The sequence below is a fragment of the Paramormyrops kingsleyae genome, chromosome 10 (genome assembly GCF_048594095.1).
Source record: "Paramormyrops kingsleyae isolate MSU_618 chromosome 10, PKINGS_0.4, whole genome shotgun sequence".
Taxonomy (NCBI): Eukaryota; Metazoa; Chordata; class Actinopteri; order Osteoglossiformes; family Mormyridae; genus Paramormyrops; species Paramormyrops kingsleyae.
The window spans coordinates 14,205,566-14,224,910 of NC_132806.1; the positions used below are offsets into that span (position 1 = coordinate 14,205,566).

The following is a 19,345-nucleotide window of genomic DNA, read 5'->3' on the forward strand; positions in this document are numbered from 1 at the left end:
ATCCCCTTGTTGCGACGTCGCCGGCGGTGGTTGGATGGTCCCCAGTAATGGCTAACGTGGCACTAGCTTTTTTGCGCATGCTCTGTTACAGTCGTCCACTCAGGCACCGGTAGTAAGATGGTGGCCTTAAAAATGCGGAGTAGTGTGTTGTCCGTGTTGTTGGTTAGCCTTCTGTGCAAATTGACGCACTCTTTATATTTTCATATTGGGGAAACGGAAAAGAAATGCTTCATAGAGGAAATCCCCGACGAAACCATGATCATAGGTAATGCTTTCGTTACGGTGCTAGCTCATGGTTAAGGCGTACCGATGTCCGTATCTGCGACCAAAGCTGGGGAGGTCCGCGCGCCTGTAACTCAGCGTTTGCCTGGTCTGGCCGCCGTTTAATCCCGAACCTGGCTTGATGCATGAGAGTAGAGAGCGCCGAGAGCTTTAGGACGATTGAACGGTGTTTATGTGCGGACCCACTTCCTGCCTCTGTCACTTAAGACGTGCGGCCGGATCACTCGATCCTCAACATGCCCGGCTTTGACTGCTGGGGGTTGCGTTTTAAATGGTGTGCAGCAACCCGTGTAGACGCTTCTGTCAGCTGGGTTTTAATAAACCGCTCAGAGCTCCACGGCTGGACACTGCCGACTGGCTGCCTTTTGCGATCCGGAAAGGATGTTTAAGTATTGTATGATTATCATGCATGCTTTGGGTGCAGCATTAAACACGCTCTTAAAAATGTCGTCTGTACTGAATGATAGAAGCAATTTGGACTACTCTAGCTAAAGATCAATAATCGTTTATGCTGTTGCGCTGAAATCTCCCTTCTTAGGAAACTATAGGACGCAGTTGTATGACAAGCAGAGAGAGGAGTATTTACCTGCAACCCAAGGACTTGGTATGTTTGTGGAAGTGAAAGATCCGGATGAAAAGGTAATTGCTACTCTATCAACGAGAGCATGTGTTGCCCTGATTGTGTAGCTAGTTTTAGCTCATGCTAGCTCTGCTTGTGTCCAGGTGATCCTATCCCGTCAGTATGGCTCGGAGGGCAGATTCACTTTCACCTCCCACACCCCTGGAGAACATCAGATCTGCCTTCATTCTAACTCATCAAAGTTTGCCCTCTTTGCTGGGGGGATGCTGGTGAGCTGAAATCCCATATTACATCTGTGATTAAATATAATAGAAATCTGTGATGCTGTTTGCAACAAGGAAAATGACTTGTCTTGCTCATCTGTCGCCTCCATTACCAGAGAGTTCACCTGGACATCCAGGTTGGGGAGCACACCAATAACTATGCTGAGATCGCAGCCAAGGATAAGCTCACAGAGCTGCAGTTGAGGGTTAGACAGCTTGTCGAACAGGTGGACCAGATCCAGAAAGAACAGAACTACCAGAGGGTGAGTCGTCTCCATTTGATTAAACTAAATGTGTGCTGTGATTGTGTCCCAAAGTGGAGCTTCATTACCTGACCTGTGCCCTCTCATGTTTTATCTGCTATGTATCATCCACTCTTAATATTGTCACCTGATGTGGTGGCCATGTTGCTGTGGGCTGTCTCTAAGGTGTCCTCTTGTCTTCCAGTACCGTGAGGAACGCTTCAGACAAACAAGCGAAAGCACCAACCAGAGGGTCCTCTGGTGGTCCATTGTCCAGACACTCATCCTGGTCGCCATTGGCTTCTGGCAAATGAGGCATCTCAAGAGCTTCTTTGAGGCCAAGAAACTTGTTTAGTAGTTTCATGTGTGTTTCTATCAATGCAGTACATGTCATCATCTGGTTTCTATATCCTGCTCTCAAGAAAAAAATCCCTTAAACGGTTTTAAATCTGGTTAAACTTGCTGATGTAATTTGGAATATTTTTCCCTCTTGACTTTTTACAAACACACTTCCATATGTGAGACATGGACAAAACGCCTTTAATTTTATGGAAGTTCTGCATTTTTTTGTTTATGGGTTGAAGCTAATTTTATTAAAAACTGTTTTTGTCTACGATGATGCCCATCTTCAAGCAAAGATCTTTCTTCTTCCTGGGATGTGAATTTCAGTACTTCTACTATGAGACCACTAGAATTGGATCACTTAGTTTCTTCTCAGTGGATTCTTAACTTTATCATAGACATGTTTGGGTCTTAGGTTCAAATTTTGATTCTACGAAGAAGTCAGCAATTGCCAAAAACTTAATCCTCTTGTATCCCGTTGATTTAAAAACATCTTTCATTTATGGTTTGGAATTGCTTGTATAATTTTAAAAATTGAATTTACTGTTTTCAGTTTATCTAGTTGAAGAATGTTGGTTTGGACTGGATATAATTTTTAAATATCTGGTGACGATATATTAGCTCCTGCAAAGGCTAAAGTTACTGAGGCTTGTTTACCTAAAAGGTCATTGAAACATGGCGACTTTGAGATGTCAGTGATCACTATGGGCTTGTGGGTTGAGAAGGGGGGGGTCTGTGGGGGGCTACAGTGTATTAACGTATTCATCATACCTGCTGTCTGGATTCTGGGATATTGCTTTCCTTGGTCACATGACTTTATTTCTTTGTCCTGTGTCTGGAGAGCACATCCTGTGTTTTAATTGGCTTGTTTGTGCACATAACTCTAGCTGATATTCTATTGATAGACATTTCTATGAATAGAGCATTTGTAAATATTTCAGGTGTAAGACGTTTACGTTCCCTCTAGTTCTTGCACTCTGTGCAGAAAACCCAGACGTGATGAAGTGTGAGGCCATCCTGGGCTCGGCGGTGGGTGACGGCTTACATAGCATTGGTGCTAATGGGGCTGTGATGGTGCTCAGCTCATGGCCAATGTTGCATAAATCCCATTTTGCTTTTTTTTTTTTTTTTTAATCTGTTGGTAACCATGTTTTTTTGCCCAGACCTGCTGTTTTCGTGGGATTTAATCTCTTCATTTTCTTCACACAGGTAATTTGAAAAAGAAATGAAAATGTGACAGATCACCTCTCTTCTTATGGGTCAACCTTGCTTCCTAGACTTTTATGCTGTAATTATAAGGCCACGGGGTGATTTTTCTTCCATGGGTTTTCACAATTTTGCTTTTGTAATTACGTTCAGCTGTTGTCTGAATCCAAGTGAAATTGGCAATGAATTAAAACCCTATTTTTGCATTTGTTCTTTTTAGAATATAAAATAAAAGGAAACCATATGCCTTCTGTCTCTTTGCACAATCATTGTTATAAATAGCTAACTTCTGGCTGCTACAGATGATGTGCAGTTTACAAACCTGACAAAACCTTCCAGATTTGATAGTGGGGAATTGAATGCATACTATAGTTTGAGTCACTTCAGTATAGTATACAACGGTGTGAAATACTAACATTTAAATAACGCTGAGCTGCTTGATGTTAGGCACATTATGTTTGTCAAAACCTTCACCCACCAGGTTTAAACATCTGTCAGGGAGTGTATAGAAGCAGTTCCTGGAGAAATTGGTTATTTATTCAATAAGGTGATCAATACCATGGCCAGCTGTTATCTTTAAACATCAGAGACCAAGAGGAAACTGGGTAAAAGAATGGTTGAACCAGGGCCGTTGGTTTCCCAGTCCTAGCACAAATGGACCCGTCAATATGTAAGCGTTTTCAGCCTTTAAAACCGATAACAATCTAAGTACCTTAAGATCACCGTCCATTAGTTCCCTCAGAAAGAAATGAATGAATTCTTTCGGAGAAGGGGAGAATTTAGTCTGATTAGCCGAGAGAAGGACTGGACGGCACCCCTCCTGTAATCTGTATATATGTGCTGCGCGTACACTTAATGCATGTTATTGTATGTAACGATAATCGAATATAAAAATAATACAGCCTAATTTTTAGAAAGAATTAATTTGTGTACCAGAAGCGTAAATTGTGTTTAATAATTAATGGTATTATTAAATAGTTTAATGTATAGTTAATCGTACCCTCTACTGGTGGGTGTTGTCGCAATTCAACTTTATTCAGTGGGTATTTATTTTAAAAAATTCAGCACATCACAAATTATTTACTTTAACAAAACTGATGTGCGCTATAATCTGCTGCATGTCGCTTCGGATTGGTATGTGTGAAGCACACAGGGAACATGTCCTCGCTGCTGGTCGGAACCTTCAGCTGTCGGTCCCGGTTACAGGAGGCAGAAAAAAACTGACCGGAAGTAGGTCGTGCCTTTTTTAACTGCGCGCATTTGCACAGCTATCAAGTGATGTTTTTTGTTGGTGTTTGTTTGTCCTGGTACATAAACATTTTACATATCAAATATTACGAAGTGAAAAGCTGGGATAGCGTTTTTTGGGAAAACTGGTTAGCCGTCTATTAATTACTGACGCAGCTGTACCCTTTAAAATCCAGTAATTACGTATTTACGCTATACATCAGTTATAAATTAAGTGGTAAGTACAAACTATTTTAAATAAAATAAATAATATTTAATTTAAAAATACATATATACATAAGTGATAGTTCAAATGTGATAAGTACAAGCTGTATTTAAACTGTAATAAACAGTTTAAGGATAAGGATAAAAATTGATTTTGATTGATTGATTTAAAATCAAATAATCTTTATAATCAAAGATACACACACATAATATTTCAAATAACTGATAACAACTAACTATTTCAAAATAATCTGTAATAAACCAAATCGTAAAATCGAGCGACTGCCATAAAGCAGTACCGAGCGGAAATTACGTATTTTTGCGCATGCGTATTTCAAATTGTGTTTCTGGTCCAGATCAGGTAGTGACGAACTGAGGCTTTATCAAAACTAACGGGATCATGCCTCCGGCTCATCGATCACGAAGCCGCAGTGCGGAGCGTGTGACCGCCTCGAAAAGAAGACGACCCAGTCGATCGGACAGCGGCAGTGACCGGAGTCGTTCCCGCGATCCAAGTCCCTCCGTCAAACTAGGCAAATCCGTCAAGGAGGAGCGCTGGTCTCGGTGGCCTGAAACCAGAGAACGATCTGCTGTCAGGTCTCACGTCGGGAGTCCACGGAGTCGCTCCAGGTCCAGAGAGAGGAGCGCCTGGTCCAGCCAGCGAGACGTAAGGCACAACTACGGCTCTCGATTTGACCACTACGACAGAAGTGATGATGTTCTGCGGCAGAGACAAGAAGCTTTCATCGCCAGGTGAGGACACGCTGTAGATTGGTGGCATGTCATACTGGATTTGGATTGTAAATATAATTAATGGACAAAACGAAATGCGGAATACCATGCAATGTAGTGTACATGAATCATTTTTATGTGTGACGGAATGCATAGATAGCTTCCGCCTTGGTCACTACCGTTCGCAGGAGCGATGCGTAAATGCTGCCGCCATCTTGGTACGGGGTAGCACTCTTCCTTAGTGTATGTCCGTCTATAGAATCAAAGGTTTCTCATAATACATAATACTTTGTCAAATTAAAAGTAATGGTTTTCATATTTATAATCTAATGTAGATAGTAAATAGTCCTTCTACTCCTATTTCTGTTATATTATATTCTTTCATTAGAACCTCCATAAGCAGTACGAAAGTCCCGCATCTTCCATTTGTGGTGTATAGTTGTATACTGGTCAGAATCCCGTCACAAGATGGCGGCGATATTTACGCATGCTGACAATGGCTTTCCAGTTAGTCTAGCTTCACCTATTCTTCTCCGGACAATCTTTTTTCCAGATGCCCCATACAATCGGAAAGGGGATTCATCAGAGAAAATGACTTTACCCCAGGTCTTAGCAGTCCTATCCCTTTTGCAGAATATCAGTCTGTCCCTAATGTTTTTCTTGGAGAGAAGTGTCTTCTTTGCTTCCCTTCTTGACACCAGGCCACCCCCCAAAAGTCTTCACCTCACTGTGCGTGCAGATGCACTCACACGTGCCTGCTGCCATTCCTGGGCAAGATCTGCACTGGTGGTCTCCCTATCCCACAGCTTATTCAACTTTAGGAGATGCTCCGGGCTCTTGCTGGACATTCTTGGATGCCCTGAAGCCTTCTTCACAACAATTGAACCTCTCTTCTTGAAGTTCCTGGTGATCAGTTAAATGATTGATTTTGGTGCAATCTAACTAGCAGCAATTTCCTTGCATGTGAAGCCCTTTTTGTGCAAAGCAATGATGACTGCACTTGTTACCTTGCAGGTAACCATGATTTCAAGCACCACCCTCCTCCTAAGGCATCCAGTCTGTTATTCTAACTCGGTCAGCATGACAGTGATCTCCAGCCTTGTCCTCGTCAACACTCTCACCTGTGTTAACAGGAGAATCACTGAAATGATGTCAGCAGGTCCTTTGTGGCAGGGCTGAAATGCAGTGGAAATGATTTTTATGGGATTAAGTTCATTTTCTTGGCAAAGAGCGACTTTGCAATTAATTGCAATTCGTCTGATTAGTCTTCATAACATTCTGGAGTATATGCAAATTGCCATCATAAGAACTGAGCAGAGTTTTTGAAAAATAATACTTGTGTCATTCTCAAAACTTTTGGCCATGACTGTAGAGCCTATAACATATACAGGCAGTCCTGGGTTAAGAACGTCCCACCTATGGACAACTTGTACATACGAACGTACTGCCATAAAGCCTATTACATAAAAGTACCACCAGTATATTAAAACACGAGTGATTAAAATAAAAACAAATGAAAAAAAAATAATACATAGCATTTAAATTAAATAATATACCAAAGAGACATTTTAATGGAATGGAAGTGTACAAAGGTTGATAAAATTGGGCAACATAATGTGATATTCCTTTACCATCTTCAGAGAGATTATCATTAATTTTTAACCGGCTTGCAGAAGTCATTTTGCCATTTTGCTTTTCCAAGTTTAAAAGAAAAACATTGTATTTTTCTCACCTTTTTCAAGGATCCATCCCACCCCAATAACACTGTTCTGCCTGCTGAACTCAGGCAAACGGTTCCAAAGCCTTGTAACCAGAACTGAAAGGTCAAAGAGGAGCTTTTTTCTGCAGGTCATAAGGCTCCTAAACCAGGACAAGTCTCAGTGCCCCTAGGTCTCCCACCGGACTCTACAGTGACACTGACACAGTGTATGAGTGTCCATAATCCTATGAGTACCGTTTTCATTTAGCTCATACTGTCTATTGCGCAGCACAATCACTTTTACCTTATCACTTTTGTATAGATTATGTACCACTGAACATATTTCATATATATTTTATTTTATATTGTTATTTTTATATATATCTTATTCTCTTATCATGCACAGCTGCTCGGAGTGACCTGGTTTACATTTCACTACATGTTGTATGTGCACAACTGTGTACATGACGAATAAGCCTCTTGAATCCCCATTTATATCGATCTAATAAAGGCTCCTTTTGCCTTTTCTTGATAGATATTGTCTAATTGTACTTGTAGTGATACGTCAAATTCCTCCTGTTATGTCAAAATACTTTTACTTGATAAAGCAATACTCCTTCAAATAATTGTACATTGAGTTTGTTGTAGCAGCTGCATTTATGTTGGCAGCTTTCTAATTTCAGATTTCATTATCTCCCAAATTCATGAATCATTTGTGCTTGTGTGTAATATCCCTCAGTACTTTCCATTTCTCTCACTTTAAAATGATCTTGTAAAGACTAGTAGGGACACTCAGCCATGGTATTCTCTGTCTTGTTGCAAAAATATTTCAAGAAATTCTAGTAGTTTGTAACATAAAACACAACAGTCATGAATTTTAACAAATTTAGGGAATACAGTACTGTATTCTGTTTCTGGAATCATTTCTTTGCAGATAGACTTCATAAGAGCCTTTCATTTTCTCCAGATTTTTCTCTAACAAGGTTTTCATTCTCGTTCTTTAAATCTGCCACATCTTGACAAATAAGTGAATTTCTTCAGACCTTCAGTTTTTCTTTTACTGTTTTCTCCAATTGATTAGACCTTTTGTCGATTTTTTGCAGTCAATATACAAATGTTTTTTTTTGTAGTTCACAATGTGGCTTATTTCCTCATTTTTAGATTTCTTAGGAGGAGGAGGAGGATGTTTCACTGACATGTTAGGGGCAGAGTCACATTCACCACCTTCAGCGGCTTTGCAAACACATGAGTACTTAGTAATTACTGAGTAACGCATTTATCTGATTTCAATCTCCAGGCGTCTGCAGGAGCGGGAGAGAATCGGGGAGCTGGGGTGTCCAGAGGTCTGGGGTTTTTCCCCAAGAGTCCGGGAACCTGAGTAAGTAGACGCTTGTTTATAAACATGTAAATACGATATTAAAAACATGAAGAAAGTGGTGATGAGTTGTTTTTTGCAAAGTGGGTTCTGTGCAGTGAGGGACAGCGCGTGTGGGAATCAGCAGTATTGTGAATTTCACTGGTGTTTGCAGGTATTTCATTGTCGTCATTGTTTTTCTTTGTAGTTCGGATGAGCACACTCCCGTGGAGGAGATAAAAGGCGGCAGCTCCGATTCAAGCTCAGAAGGTTAGTCTGAGACATCAGGGGCTGTGTTGGTTTCTGGGCCGTGCTGTAAGCAGACTTGTGGTGCGGCTTTGACAAATTTCTGGCCGGACCCTCAATTCCAGAGCATCCCTGGTAGAGTAACTGAAACCCATGCATCATTGTAGATGAGAAGAAAAAGAAGAAGAAAAAGAAGAAGAAGAGGTCCAAGAAGAAGAAGCACAGGAAGAACTCTGAAGACAGCGAGTTAGAGAGTGACTCTGATGGTACTTTGACCACTGCCCAGTCACTGCTTAAGACCCAGCAATCTCTCTGGTCTACTAATGTCTGTGTTTTTGTTTTGTAGAAGAGGAAATGAAAAAGAAGAAGAAGAAAGGCAAAAAGTAAGCTCAGCCTTTGCTGTCCGCAGTAACTCATTTACATACATCTTAACAACCTTGACTTTACCGTTCCTGCCATGACCTTTGCCCTCCAGGAAGAAGTCCAAGAAGAAGAAGAGCAGAAAGAGCCATAAGCCATCCAGCGACTCCAGCAGTGATGGCTCCGAAGAGGAAGAGGACGACGACCTGGATGGGGAATTGTGGGTTGAGAGAACTTGCACAGAGGGACACCTGGTGGGACCAGAGGCTCCACTGACGCACCTTTCACAAGATGACAAACCCCTCGAGTGAGTAGCTTCTGCTGGAGGAAGTGCTCCGCTTGGCCCAGGGATGCCCTCTCTCTTTCTTCCTTTTTACAGCCCATAATGCACTGTGTCAGTGCTTCTGTGGCTGATGGGAACGTTTGCTGTTGTGTTGCCAGCTTCGGCCACGCTCTGCTGCCTGGAGAGGGCGCAGCCATGGCCGAGTACGTGAAGGCTGGCAAGCGAATCCCCAGAAGAGGTGAAATCGGGCTGACCAGTGACCAGATCGCCGACTTTGAGAAATCTGGCTTTGTCATGAGCGGCAGCAGGTACAGAAGCCCGTCGGAACCTCATTTATCACTGTGCCGTTGAAGGCGCGGAGGTGTGAATCATGACATGAGCACTAGAAATGGGTAGGGTAAACCAAATATAGGGTGTTATAACAGGGGGTGACTTTCATTTGGCCCGTAACTCTGTTACTGTCCCCCCCACACACAGACATCGGCGCATGGAGGCTGTGCGTCTGAGAAAGGAGAACCAGATCTACAGCGCAGATGAAAAGAGGGCCCTAGCCTCCTTCAACCAGGAGGAGCGCAGGAAGAGGGAGAGCAAGATCCTGTCCAGCTTTCGGGAGATGGTCTACAGGAAGACTAAGGGCAAAGAGGAGAAGTGAGCCCACAGTTCAGTGGAGTCTGTGTAAATATTTATTGAAAATGAGTCAAGTGTTTTCTTCAGCATTTTGAGATGCTGGATCGTGTTTTCTGAGCGTCCACTTGGCATGCCTTGGTCTCCATGGTTAACAGAAGAAACCACTTGGACTAAAGCTCTTAAGTGAAATGGGCAGGATAACTTTGACTGGCCTAGCAAGACGTCCAGTACAGAAAACGGGAGTATGTAGAGTTGACATTTTTATTTTTGGGTTTCTTCGTTTATTTCTTCTTGTTTTTTGGAGAAGGTTTGCTGCTGAGGGCTACATGAGTAATAAAAGGACACGGCAGTATACAGACAGCCCATGTTTTTTCAAGTGTAGGAGCAGCGTGAGATAGATTTCCGACCTACTTCACTGCACCTTTCACAGGTACTCCTACATTGAATATTAAAGTAATAAGTTGTATTATGGTTACTGCAAGGAAAGAGCAAAACTTTGGATTTGTTTGTCATTTGAATATTTGTTGATTCTTTAGATGGCCTGTAACAAAAAACCAACGCAAAGTACATAGAAAGGGTGATGAAGTCAGATCATTCCAGAGTTAATTTCTTATTAAGCTTTCTTGCAAAAGCACAATATATAACACTGTAAAACTTTTGGTTGAAAAGGATGCTTTTTCTTGTGTATGAAATTTAAATAAAAAATAAAATGTATCACTCTATGGTAAATTAATATTTCAGCAGTTAATTGCAGATGTAAAATCCTTTTTTTTTAATGTATATGGAGCTCCTTGGGTGTCATGGTAGAAAAAAATATCTTGTAGCAATTTGTGCTCTCGTTAATAATTTGATCCCTCAAATTAATAACCAGTAAGAGAGCATGAATTGCTAAAGGATAATATTTTTTTCTGCTGTGACACCTAATCTGTTTCATAAAAGTAGGATGACTGCTGGTTACTGATGCTCACATCCCAAAGTCCACCGGTTAACAGACCTGGTTCTCAAAGGCACTGAAGAGACAGACTACCTGTAAGGGGGGATCCAGGTAGAGCCACTGGAGGGTGTAGAAGCCTGTGCCCTGGCTTGGCTGCTCTTTTTGGAGGATTGTGTGTAGCTGAATTCCCAGAGGCCTAAATGGTGTGCAGGTCATAGTCAGATTTGATGGTACAAAGCATCTGATTGGTCCATTGCTGCAGTGGCTGGGAGAGGTGAGTGTACCTCTTCTTATGGACTCAGGTAGTCAAGGGTTCAAACAGTGTAGCTGATGGAACCCTATTGTTTTTAATTGTTACTCTTCAGTGCAGGTTACTTTGACCTTGCTGCTTTTTACCAGACACTTGTTACCTTCATTCATCATCAATCCAAACCACTGCTGTCTTTTCTAACGTCCTCAGTTTATATTATTATTCCCTCAGTTCCCCTTTTGCCCAGACTGAAAGGGCTTTAGAGAATTTTGAGACACCATTTTAGGGTACCCACAGTCATGGAAAACCTGGAAAAGTTTTGGAATTTTGAAAAAAAAATTCCAGGCCCTGCTTAAGTTTTGGAATTCTTGGATAGAGTGGAAAAGTTTTGGAAACTAGCCTTGTTCATTTTTGTCGTCTCCTTTGTCCCGCAACGTGCTAATGGAAATGTACGAGCAGAAGTCAATAGTTAACTACCTTGGTAAACATCCGTTTCTGGCACTTTTACCATGCAGATTTCGCGTATTTGAGATCACTGTTTTTTGCTATTAATCACAATTTCCTGTTTTTGACTCATTTTGTCTCTACCAATCAAGGTATGTATGATTTTGATATGTATAATTTTCTTAATAATTGAACGCTATCTGCACATTTGCGAAAGTTCGACCGTTTATTTGGTAAGCAAATTGGCTATTATCGTACCGAAAATTGTAGTATTACTATGTGAAACTGCATGATCATCAATTCGGCCATTTAATTTGCTGCGAAAAGAAAGAAGGCTTTAAAATCTTTTTGCAAATCTTTGAGAAGAAATTCGCCTTAAATAATTGTCACTGATTTTGGATGAATTTTCTGTACATAGTTTCCCTGTTTTTTTTCTTCTGTTTAATTCGTTCTTATTTCTTTGTGCATTTGAGAATGGATGCATCATTCGCAGACCCAAGATTTCAGGTACTAGGTTTTAGATTTTATTTTGTTATTTTTCCTTATACAAATACTGTTCTATCTACGTCAGTTTTACAAACTTGTGGGTTTTGGAAAATTTTCTTATGGTGCTGGAAAAGTCATGGAAATTTTTTCTGCCAGAATTGGGGGAACCCTGCCATTTCCTTGTAGTCAGGACACCATCTGCTCATCTGGACAAGTTCCTATCTTAATTGATTCAGGAGATTTCTCAGAGGTTTCAATACAGAAGAGTACCATGTTCAACAAAAAAAAGGCGCAATTATTACAGGACCCTGATCAGATTTCACACATTTACCAAAACGAGAGCAAACTCTCCATAAAAGGCACAACATAAGAAACAAGGTCAGTCTGTAAACCTGAAGAGCTGCATCCTCTACAAGGAACCCAACGCTACCTCTTGTACTGCGGGTGACGGCAATTTCAAAGTGAGCTCTGCTACATGGCAACTGTTTAAAGGAAAAGCTCCATCAGCCCACCTACAGCCCAGCTATACCAGGGCCCACTGAGACTTATGTAAGGCATGCAATACAGGGGAACCATACATAAAAATGGGTATGTCTGCTGCAGCCACTACAACATCCCTGCCTGTACAATATGATACAACACACTGATACAGATCACCGCCGGTGTGGAGAAGCACTTGTTTGGAGCCTTTTGCACATTGCTGTCCCGTGACAGTAACACAGTAATGAGACAGCTCATTAGTCTCTTGCATATTTAGTAACTAATATGTGCCTCGATGGTACATTAAATCTTGTATTCAGGCTTTGGCAGGTATTGTGCTGTTATACCGATTGCAAAAAGTGTCCCATGGTAAAGTGAGCAGAACTGTGGCTCTTACACACAACTGCAGCACACACTAACTTTCGGCAAAGCTTTTATCTGCCACACAGCTAAACGATCATATTTATGCAGTAATAAAAACACACCAAACAGATTTAAACAAGTTTAATATACATTAAATAACCAGCCACTTGTGTATCATGACAGGAAACTCAGGGTCTTCAGTGAATGTTTTCCAGTCCCTGTGTAAAAATTAAGACGTGAATATTTACAAGTTAATAAAATAAAATAGAAAACGGGGCACTTTAATTACTTGTCCGATTCCTTAAACTATAGGCAAGTGTAACATTATATTCGCTACAGATTATTTACAAAGCCCAAAGTGTTGAAAATTAATTTTCTTTACCTTAGACACATAATGTTTTCCAACTCCAGAAACTCTCTTGTCTCTCTCCATCAGGTAATACTGATAAGGGACCCTTGCGATTCTCTTTTCCTGCATAAAGAACACGGTCACGGCTTGTAAACTTAATCACGTGACACGTATTCAATGTAAAATGAAATAATCACCCATCTGAAAATGAGCAGAGTCTCTCTGGAAGCAAACGGCGTAGAGGTCACTGAAACGGCAGGTAAACACAGCAGAGGCGGAGCTCACCTTCCCCCAGTTCGTGAATTTGTGGATCTGCGCCGTGGCGACGCCCGGAATGATGAGACAGGCGGTCATGATAGCGAAACCTGGTAGGATTTCCCACCACATGATCGTAATGGAGTTAAAAATCTAGACAGCGACGTAAATTCCCGTAAGCGATCACCGAATTCCTCTATCTCATCCTACGAGGCTGACGGTCATTCGGAACTCATATTACGCCACTTCCGTTTCAAAGTGAGCGCTGTCAGCAAATATCACGTTAAAAGTGACAGTGCCATCTGCAGTCGCCTCCCGGTTTTTAGGTGAAGCCAAGGAGCTTATGGTTACACGTTAAGTTTGAACGCGAATTCTCTTTTTGGATAAAGGGGTCGCATAAGTAGTCCGCTCTATAGGAAGAAATTGTAGTATTCTCCCAGCTCTCCTCTCATCAAGATGGTATTGAATTGTCCAGCTTAAATAAAAGGCATAATTATTTTAAAGGCTATTAGAAGCTCATAGTGTTTAAAGTCATAGGTATTACCGTCATGCAATCATTAATTAACATTATTCGGAAATATGTAACCCAAAGAAACGTATTCACCCGTTCAAAATGGGAATTAATTAAAAATTAATGTAGAAATGCTTCAATTAAATACTGGGATAATGCTTCTAAATTAAAATCTAAACAATTTGAATACATCTTAATAGAATTAAATGCCCTTTTGATCAGTTCTCTTTACGAGGTTGAATCAAATAGAATACAAATACAGCATTAAAAGAAAAGTATATATATATATATACACACACACATACAATATTATTATACAATAAATGGAGAAAGCTATAAAGGGGCTACAACATGTTGGAAAAAGCGCGGCTTATTTCTTTAGCTTGGAAAAGAACCGTGGTGCAGCCAAAAAACTTGACTGTCTATGTAAATTGAACTCTTTCTCTCGATAGAAAAACTATTAGTACCTTTGTTTCGGTGTTCCTTATCTTTTAGTTCAAACGATTGTTATGATGAGGTAGTGGGATTAGCTGTGATAAGCCCCTTACCCAGGAAGAATTGGATGACATTATACATAAAACCCCTCTGAATAAAAGAGAATCAATGAAACAAGGTTTTATAACTCTTAGATAAAGACATTCTTTATATTGATAATTGATGCCCGATAACTTTATTGAACTCTGACTATAAACTACTAGCTTTGGCCTTTGTCAAGAGGTTAAAACCTTGTTTGGAGGAGATTATTTCGATATCACAGTTGTCCTTTATGAAAGGCAAACATATTTCGAATAATATTCGTCTGATTTTGGATTTGTTGGATTACAATTATCTGATTGGTAACGGGGCTACGATTTTATCTCTAGATTTCTATGAAGTATTTGATTCATTTGAACATGGATTCATTTATCAGGCGTTGGACAACTTTGGGTTTGGTACCTCTTTTATTAACATGGTTCAAACTATATTCAATGATATAAAGAGCAGTATATATTGCTTTGGCTGAAGGCCCTTCCAAAAAGTTTCCTCTTAGCAGGGGAATTCGCCAGGGGTGCCCAATATCTTCACTCCAATTTTTAATTGCAGCAGAATTATTGAAACTTTTTACTGTACATTGTATTGAATTTGATGGCATCTGAATTGGGGAGAAATTCATATCAATAAGTCAATTAGTGGACAATACCTGTATCTTCCTGAGCAATGAAGGACAGATTCCACTTGTTCTGGATGAATTAACTGTTTTTTCTAAAGCATCTGGTATAATGGTCAATAGAAACAAAGGTGAAATTTTACCAATATACAACTGCAACAGTTACTCTATTGAGTGGAAGTAAAACATTGTAAGATGCCTTGGAATTTTTTTTGGAAATCAAACTCGGACATTACTAATAACAATTCTGTTCCTAAGATATAGTATACATTTTTTGTTTTTCATGTTACAGTTGTGTTGTATCACACGCATAGTATACTGAACTGTACCTGTTCAATAAAAAGTTCTTGAATTAATAAACCGAAAACTATAAGCCAATATCCATTAAAGAACCAATAGCACTCACGGCCGAATAATATATATTAATTATTCAGCATATGTCCTGCTTATGCTTAAAATACAACGTAATGTGTGCTTCACCAAATAAAATAACTCAGATAAAATATAAGCGCTTGAAACAACAGCTTCCCTCACATTCTAACGTCTCGATTAATTTGGTCACGTTTCCGGTGATGTAAACACTTCCGGTCTTCCGGTCTGAATGGCCAATCAGATGCGACTCTCGCCTGTTGCCACGATTAAAAAAACAGTAACCGACAGAAAAATATATACAAGAAAGTTAAGGCGTAGCGCGGCGCGGCGCGAAATATCTGTTGAAAAGCGAGTTTAACCATGATGGAGGACAAGGAGAACACCCGACCACGAGAGAAGAAAGTGGTTGAAATACGGTGTGACGACAGCGAGAAGCTTGAGAAGCCCAACAAGGAGAAAAAAGAAACCATGACAAAGGTAGCGAGCGGCGGCCTTGTGGCCCAGGCCACGGGTGTGCGCTCCTCCCCGTGCGGTACCTGCCAGTCACCGCTCAGTAATATGCTGGAGAAGAGCTTGGGCGCCGTGATCTAGAGAAATATTCCGCGTCGCTGTTCCGCAGACTAACCTCTCCCTTCACTTATAGATTGTGATCCGGAGGCTGCCGCCCAGTCTGACGAAGGAGCAGCTGGAGGAGCAGCTGCAGCCCCTTCCCGAGGTGGACTACCTGGAGTTCTTCTCCAACGACACCAGGTACCCGGCAAGCACGGAAGCCAGTTGAGAGAGAGAGAGCGACCGCGGCCTGTCCACAAGCCTGCTGACTAAGTGTTTTGATTGACCCAAACAGCCTGTACCCCCACCTTTTCTCAAGAGCCTACATCAGTTTCAAGAATCAGGATGACATTGTCCTTTTCCGAGACCGCTTCGATGGATATGTGTTCGTTGACAACAGAGGTGTGGTCTGCGATGTTTGTTTACATCTATTTTCTTAATGGTGTCTTCCTTCTTTTTCAAGTGCCGTGACTGTGACTGTTTTGTTTGGTTTTTGAACAGGGCAGGAATATCCAGCCATCGTGGAGTTTGCGCCATTCCAGAAAATTGCCAAAAAGAGAAGCAAGAAGAAAGACGCCAAGGCCGGCACCATCGATGAAGGTAATAGTCTGGAGATGCTTGACTCAGACCCACACTGCATCCTGGTTAAAAGGGGTATTCAGAAGTGCATGTGTTTCCCATATCCATCAATAGATGCTGATTACAAGAAGTTTTTGGAGAACTACAATAGAGATGATGAGAAGTTCACCTCCACCCCTGAAACGCTGCTTGAGGAAATAGAGGCCAAAACAAAGGAATTGGGGGGTGTGTATTTACACATGGAGTGAGCACACTTACAAACTAATCACCTGCTTAACAAATGACCGATTTGTTTTTGATGTGTTGAGAGGGTGTTTTAGTGTATGTAATTTCTTTCCCCAGCTAAAAAGACAACTCCTCTTCTGGACTTTCTGAAAAACAAACAGGTAACTTGCTTTTTAAAGCCCCTTTAATGGGTTGTATAAGTTACTTCCACCTCACATATAATGCTGAAGGTTCATAAAGGCCCTGGTTGTGACCTGAGTTTCTCATTTTCAGAGGATTCGTGAAGAGAAGAAGGAGGAGAGGCGGAAGAGGGAGCTGGAGCGCAAGCGTCTCCGTGACGAGGAGCGACGCAAGTGGAGAGAAGAGGACCGAAGAAAGCGCAAGGAGGCAGAGAAGCAGAAGAAAGGGGAGAAAAATGTGGACAGAGAGCGGGAGGAGAGCAAGGAGGAGCCCAAGATCAAGGTTCGGAAGCTGGAGGTACCTTCTCCCTGCAGATACTTACTAGGGTACTGGGCTGTATATTTGAAGGACTTTTCTATTCCCTAGCTTTTGAGGAAACCTGAGAAAGGAGATGATGTCGAGACAGAGTCCAAGGCCAAAGACAAGCCGAAGAAGAGTGAGGACAGGTCTTCGGGTATGGAGTTTAAGAAACGGCCAAACGGTGAAAACCGCGAGGACCGAGGGAGACGGTGAGTGATTCCGATTCACCAGAATTTCACATTCAAGCTCCTATCTCAGTACTCTGCCTTGTATGGTTCACTGTCTTGTATATAAAGCAAGCAGGATGAGGATGGACGGAAGGAACACCGGGATTGGGACATGGACCGGGAACGTGAGCGCCGCCAGAGGGAAAAAGAAAGGATCACCAGGCGGCAGGAGGAAGAGCGAAGGAAGAAAAGGGAGCGCTACGAGGCTGAGAGCTCCTTCCGCAAGAGAGACGAGGATACAAAGAAAGAGAAGGATCGCAGTTGGGAAAAGAGGAAGAGCGAGAACGGCGCAGAGCTGGGCACACATAATGAAAAAGCAGAGAGGTCTGCCAGAGATGATCGAAAGGAGGACAGCTCCAAAAGGGACCGCGTGAGGAATAAGGTATCACCTTTCTGGATGTCTGTCGCCGGGCCACTTAGCGCCAGTTCAGTCTGTCTTGCCCATTGCTGCTTGTCCTCCCTTGTGTTTAGTAACTTGTTTGCACATGCAGGACCGGCCTGCCATTCAGCTTTACCAGCCGGGCGTCCGAAGCCGCAATCGGGCAGGTGGGGTCGAAGCCCAGGCCGGGGAGAGGAAGGCAGAGAGCCAGACCAAGAGCACCCAGGAGAAAGGAGAGGAGTGATCAGACCACTGAGAGAGCGTACAGAGGAGACAAGCGAGGCAAGCATGGATGTGGCCCGTGAGGACGACTGCAGAAGTCGAGCCATCCCTCGCTCCTCGCCACTCCCTCCACCGGGGAAGCACAGACGAGAGCCTGCCGTCTTCCAGTGCCTGAAAAGCTTCCCTGGCTTTTGTCAATGGTGTCGGGGGAAGCAGATATTAAGGGCTCAGCAACACGGGCACAGTAATGAGATGCCAAACTGCAGGACCAAGCAAACCAAAAGTGACCTTAAATTACGCATGAAGGCTATGGCTGTACTCTGCACTAGCATAGCTCTGGGCTACACATGCTGCATCCAGATAGCTTCCAGGTTGAGCAGCACACACAGTCTTCATGGGACCCCTCCCACAGCAATATTCTTTTCTCGCGTTTATTCCATATCTGCATTCAGTTTAAGTTCTGCAAGACAGGAGGCCAACCTCATTTCTTTAAAGCTGCATCCCTTCAGGATTTGGGGAATACCCCCCCCCGAATGGCAAATGAAATGCCAGGTGAATTATTGTCCAAAGAATGATTCTAGTAAAGCAGTGATGCCAGTCTGTTTTTGGCTTTCTGGGGGCTGCTGTTGGCGGCTGCTTCGCTAAGGAATGCTAAAATGCTTTGTGCCAATTTTTTCTTAGCTGTTTGAAGCTTTTCTGTATGTTTTTGGTTTGTTCACAACATGCTCACATTCAGAGAGATTGTGGAGACAACTCGCTCTGTGCTGCTCTCTGGTGGTTAGCTTGTGACAAAGCCATGAATTGCTGCCAGTTTGCTACAGTGAAGCATCCAGCTGTTTTTGTTTTCAGATGAGATGATAGTTGTACTGGAACCGAATCTTCCTTTAATCTTGTTAATGTTTCAGAGCCTTTCTGCATGGTCACCTGTGCTTGTGCACTTTCTGTTTGTGTGCTACAAATTTTTAGGAGGGATGCAAAAAACTATTAAACACATTTGTTTTATCTGGTGTGTTTACATGCTTGTTGACCAGTGGCCTGTACTACAGAGCGGGGTTACTGGCTTATTGGGGTGACATGTCGGATTTAAGGTAGTCTGGCAAAATGTAAGTTAACAAATATGAAGTCAATTTAAACTGTGGTACCTTAAATCCGACAAGTTACCCCGATAAGCCAGTAACCCCGCTTCGTAGTACAGGCCACTGATAGATGCAGTTATATAGTCTAGTTTATCAAAATATGAATTTAGAGCTGAGTGAAACTATTGATATACATTTGTTCTAGCCATGAATATTCTGTTATTTGCCCAACCATTACCCTTTGTGGTGAAATTTTTACTAGTCATTTTAATATGTAGTGACATAAAATAAATGCAGTTATTGCTAAGGCAATGTGCCAACTACATAATTAAAAGGAAGCAGTTGATCA

General features: G+C 41.9%; 4 protein-coding genes across 4 annotated transcripts; 3 read left to right on the top strand and 1 right to left on the bottom strand.

Moving 5' to 3' along the window:
* The first annotated feature begins 60 nt into the window (after positions 1-60).
* On the top strand, positions 61-3,163 carry LOC111835040 (transmembrane emp24 domain-containing protein 9). Its single transcript, XM_023794943.2, has 5 exons — positions 61-265; positions 821-921; positions 1,006-1,131; positions 1,242-1,388; positions 1,573-3,163. Exons 1-5 carry the CDS (start codon positions 118-120, stop codon positions 1,720-1,722), a joined length of 672 nt encoding a protein of 223 aa, XP_023650711.2. The 5' UTR covers positions 61-117; the 3' UTR covers positions 1,723-3,163.
* A 1,022-nt stretch (positions 3,164-4,185) lies between these two features.
* Positions 4,186-10,382, top strand: nkap (NFKB activating protein). The gene is made up of 9 exons (XM_023794831.2): positions 4,186-4,380; positions 4,724-5,120; positions 8,096-8,176; positions 8,361-8,422; positions 8,566-8,664; positions 8,745-8,781; positions 8,874-9,065; positions 9,200-9,349; positions 9,519-10,382. Exons 2-9 carry the CDS (start codon positions 4,768-4,770, stop codon positions 9,691-9,693), a joined length of 1,149 nt encoding a protein of 382 aa, XP_023650599.2. The 5' UTR covers positions 4,186-4,380; positions 4,724-4,767; the 3' UTR covers positions 9,694-10,382.
* A 2,369-nt stretch (positions 10,383-12,751) lies between these two features.
* ndufa1 (NADH:ubiquinone oxidoreductase subunit A1) lies at positions 12,752-13,393 on the bottom strand. The gene is made up of 3 exons (XM_023794991.2): positions 13,260-13,393; positions 13,008-13,097; positions 12,752-12,843 (listed from the first exon to the last, which is right to left on the bottom strand). The coding sequence occupies exons 1-3, from the start codon at positions 13,359-13,361 to the stop codon at positions 12,823-12,825; spliced, it is 213 nt and encodes a 70-aa protein (XP_023650759.1). The 5' UTR covers positions 13,362-13,393; the 3' UTR covers positions 12,752-12,822.
* Positions 13,394-15,512: 2,119 nt separating this feature from the next.
* Positions 15,513-18,922, top strand: upf3b (UPF3B regulator of nonsense mediated mRNA decay). The gene is made up of 10 exons (XM_023794913.2): positions 15,513-15,736; positions 15,903-16,009; positions 16,104-16,210; positions 16,310-16,408; positions 16,502-16,612; positions 16,730-16,773; positions 16,886-17,074; positions 17,159-17,301; positions 17,389-17,701; positions 17,811-18,922. The coding sequence occupies exons 1-10, from the start codon at positions 15,620-15,622 to the stop codon at positions 17,940-17,942; spliced, it is 1,362 nt and encodes a 453-aa protein (XP_023650681.1). The 5' UTR covers positions 15,513-15,619; the 3' UTR covers positions 17,943-18,922.
* The last annotated feature ends 423 nt before the right edge of the window (positions 18,923-19,345 follow it).

Excerpts from the sequence above, each read along its gene's own strand:
- LOC111835040 (XM_023794943.2), top strand. The coding sequence starts at position 118 with ATGGTGGCCTTAAAAATGCGGAGTAGTGTGTTGTCCGTGTTGTTGGTT. Across the intron at positions 922-1,005 it reads TGAAAGATCCGGATGAAAAG|GTGATCCTATCCCGTCAGTA; the intron begins GTAATTGCTACT and ends GCTTGTGTCCAG. Across the intron at positions 1,132-1,241 it reads TCTTTGCTGGGGGGATGCTG|AGAGTTCACCTGGACATCCA; the intron begins GTGAGCTGAAAT and ends CTCCATTACCAG.
- nkap (XM_023794831.2), top strand. The coding sequence starts at position 4,768 with ATGCCTCCGGCTCATCGATCACGAAGCCGCAGTGCGGAGCGTGTGACC. Across the intron at positions 8,423-8,565 it reads CTCCGATTCAAGCTCAGAAG|ATGAGAAGAAAAAGAAGAAG; the intron begins GTTAGTCTGAGA and ends GCATCATTGTAG. Across the intron at positions 9,350-9,518 it reads TTTGTCATGAGCGGCAGCAG|ACATCGGCGCATGGAGGCTG; the intron begins GTACAGAAGCCC and ends CCCCACACACAG.
- ndufa1 (XM_023794991.2), bottom strand. The coding sequence starts at position 13,361 with ATGTGGTGGGAAATCCTACCAGGTTTCGCTATCATGACCGCCTGTCTC. Across the intron at positions 13,098-13,259 it reads AATTCACGAACTGGGGGAAG|GAAAAGAGAATCGCAAGGGT; the intron begins GTGAGCTCCGCC and ends TTCTTTATGCAG. Across the intron at positions 12,844-13,007 it reads GAAAACATTATGTGTCTAAG|GGACTGGAAAACATTCACTG; the intron begins GTAAAGAAAATT and ends ATTTTTACACAG.
- upf3b (XM_023794913.2), top strand. The coding sequence starts at position 15,620 with ATGATGGAGGACAAGGAGAACACCCGACCACGAGAGAAGAAAGTGGTT. Across the intron at positions 15,737-15,902 it reads AAAAAGAAACCATGACAAAG|ATTGTGATCCGGAGGCTGCC; the intron begins GTAGCGAGCGGC and ends CTTCACTTATAG. Across the intron at positions 16,774-16,885 it reads ACTTTCTGAAAAACAAACAG|AGGATTCGTGAAGAGAAGAA; the intron begins GTAACTTGCTTT and ends TCTCATTTTCAG.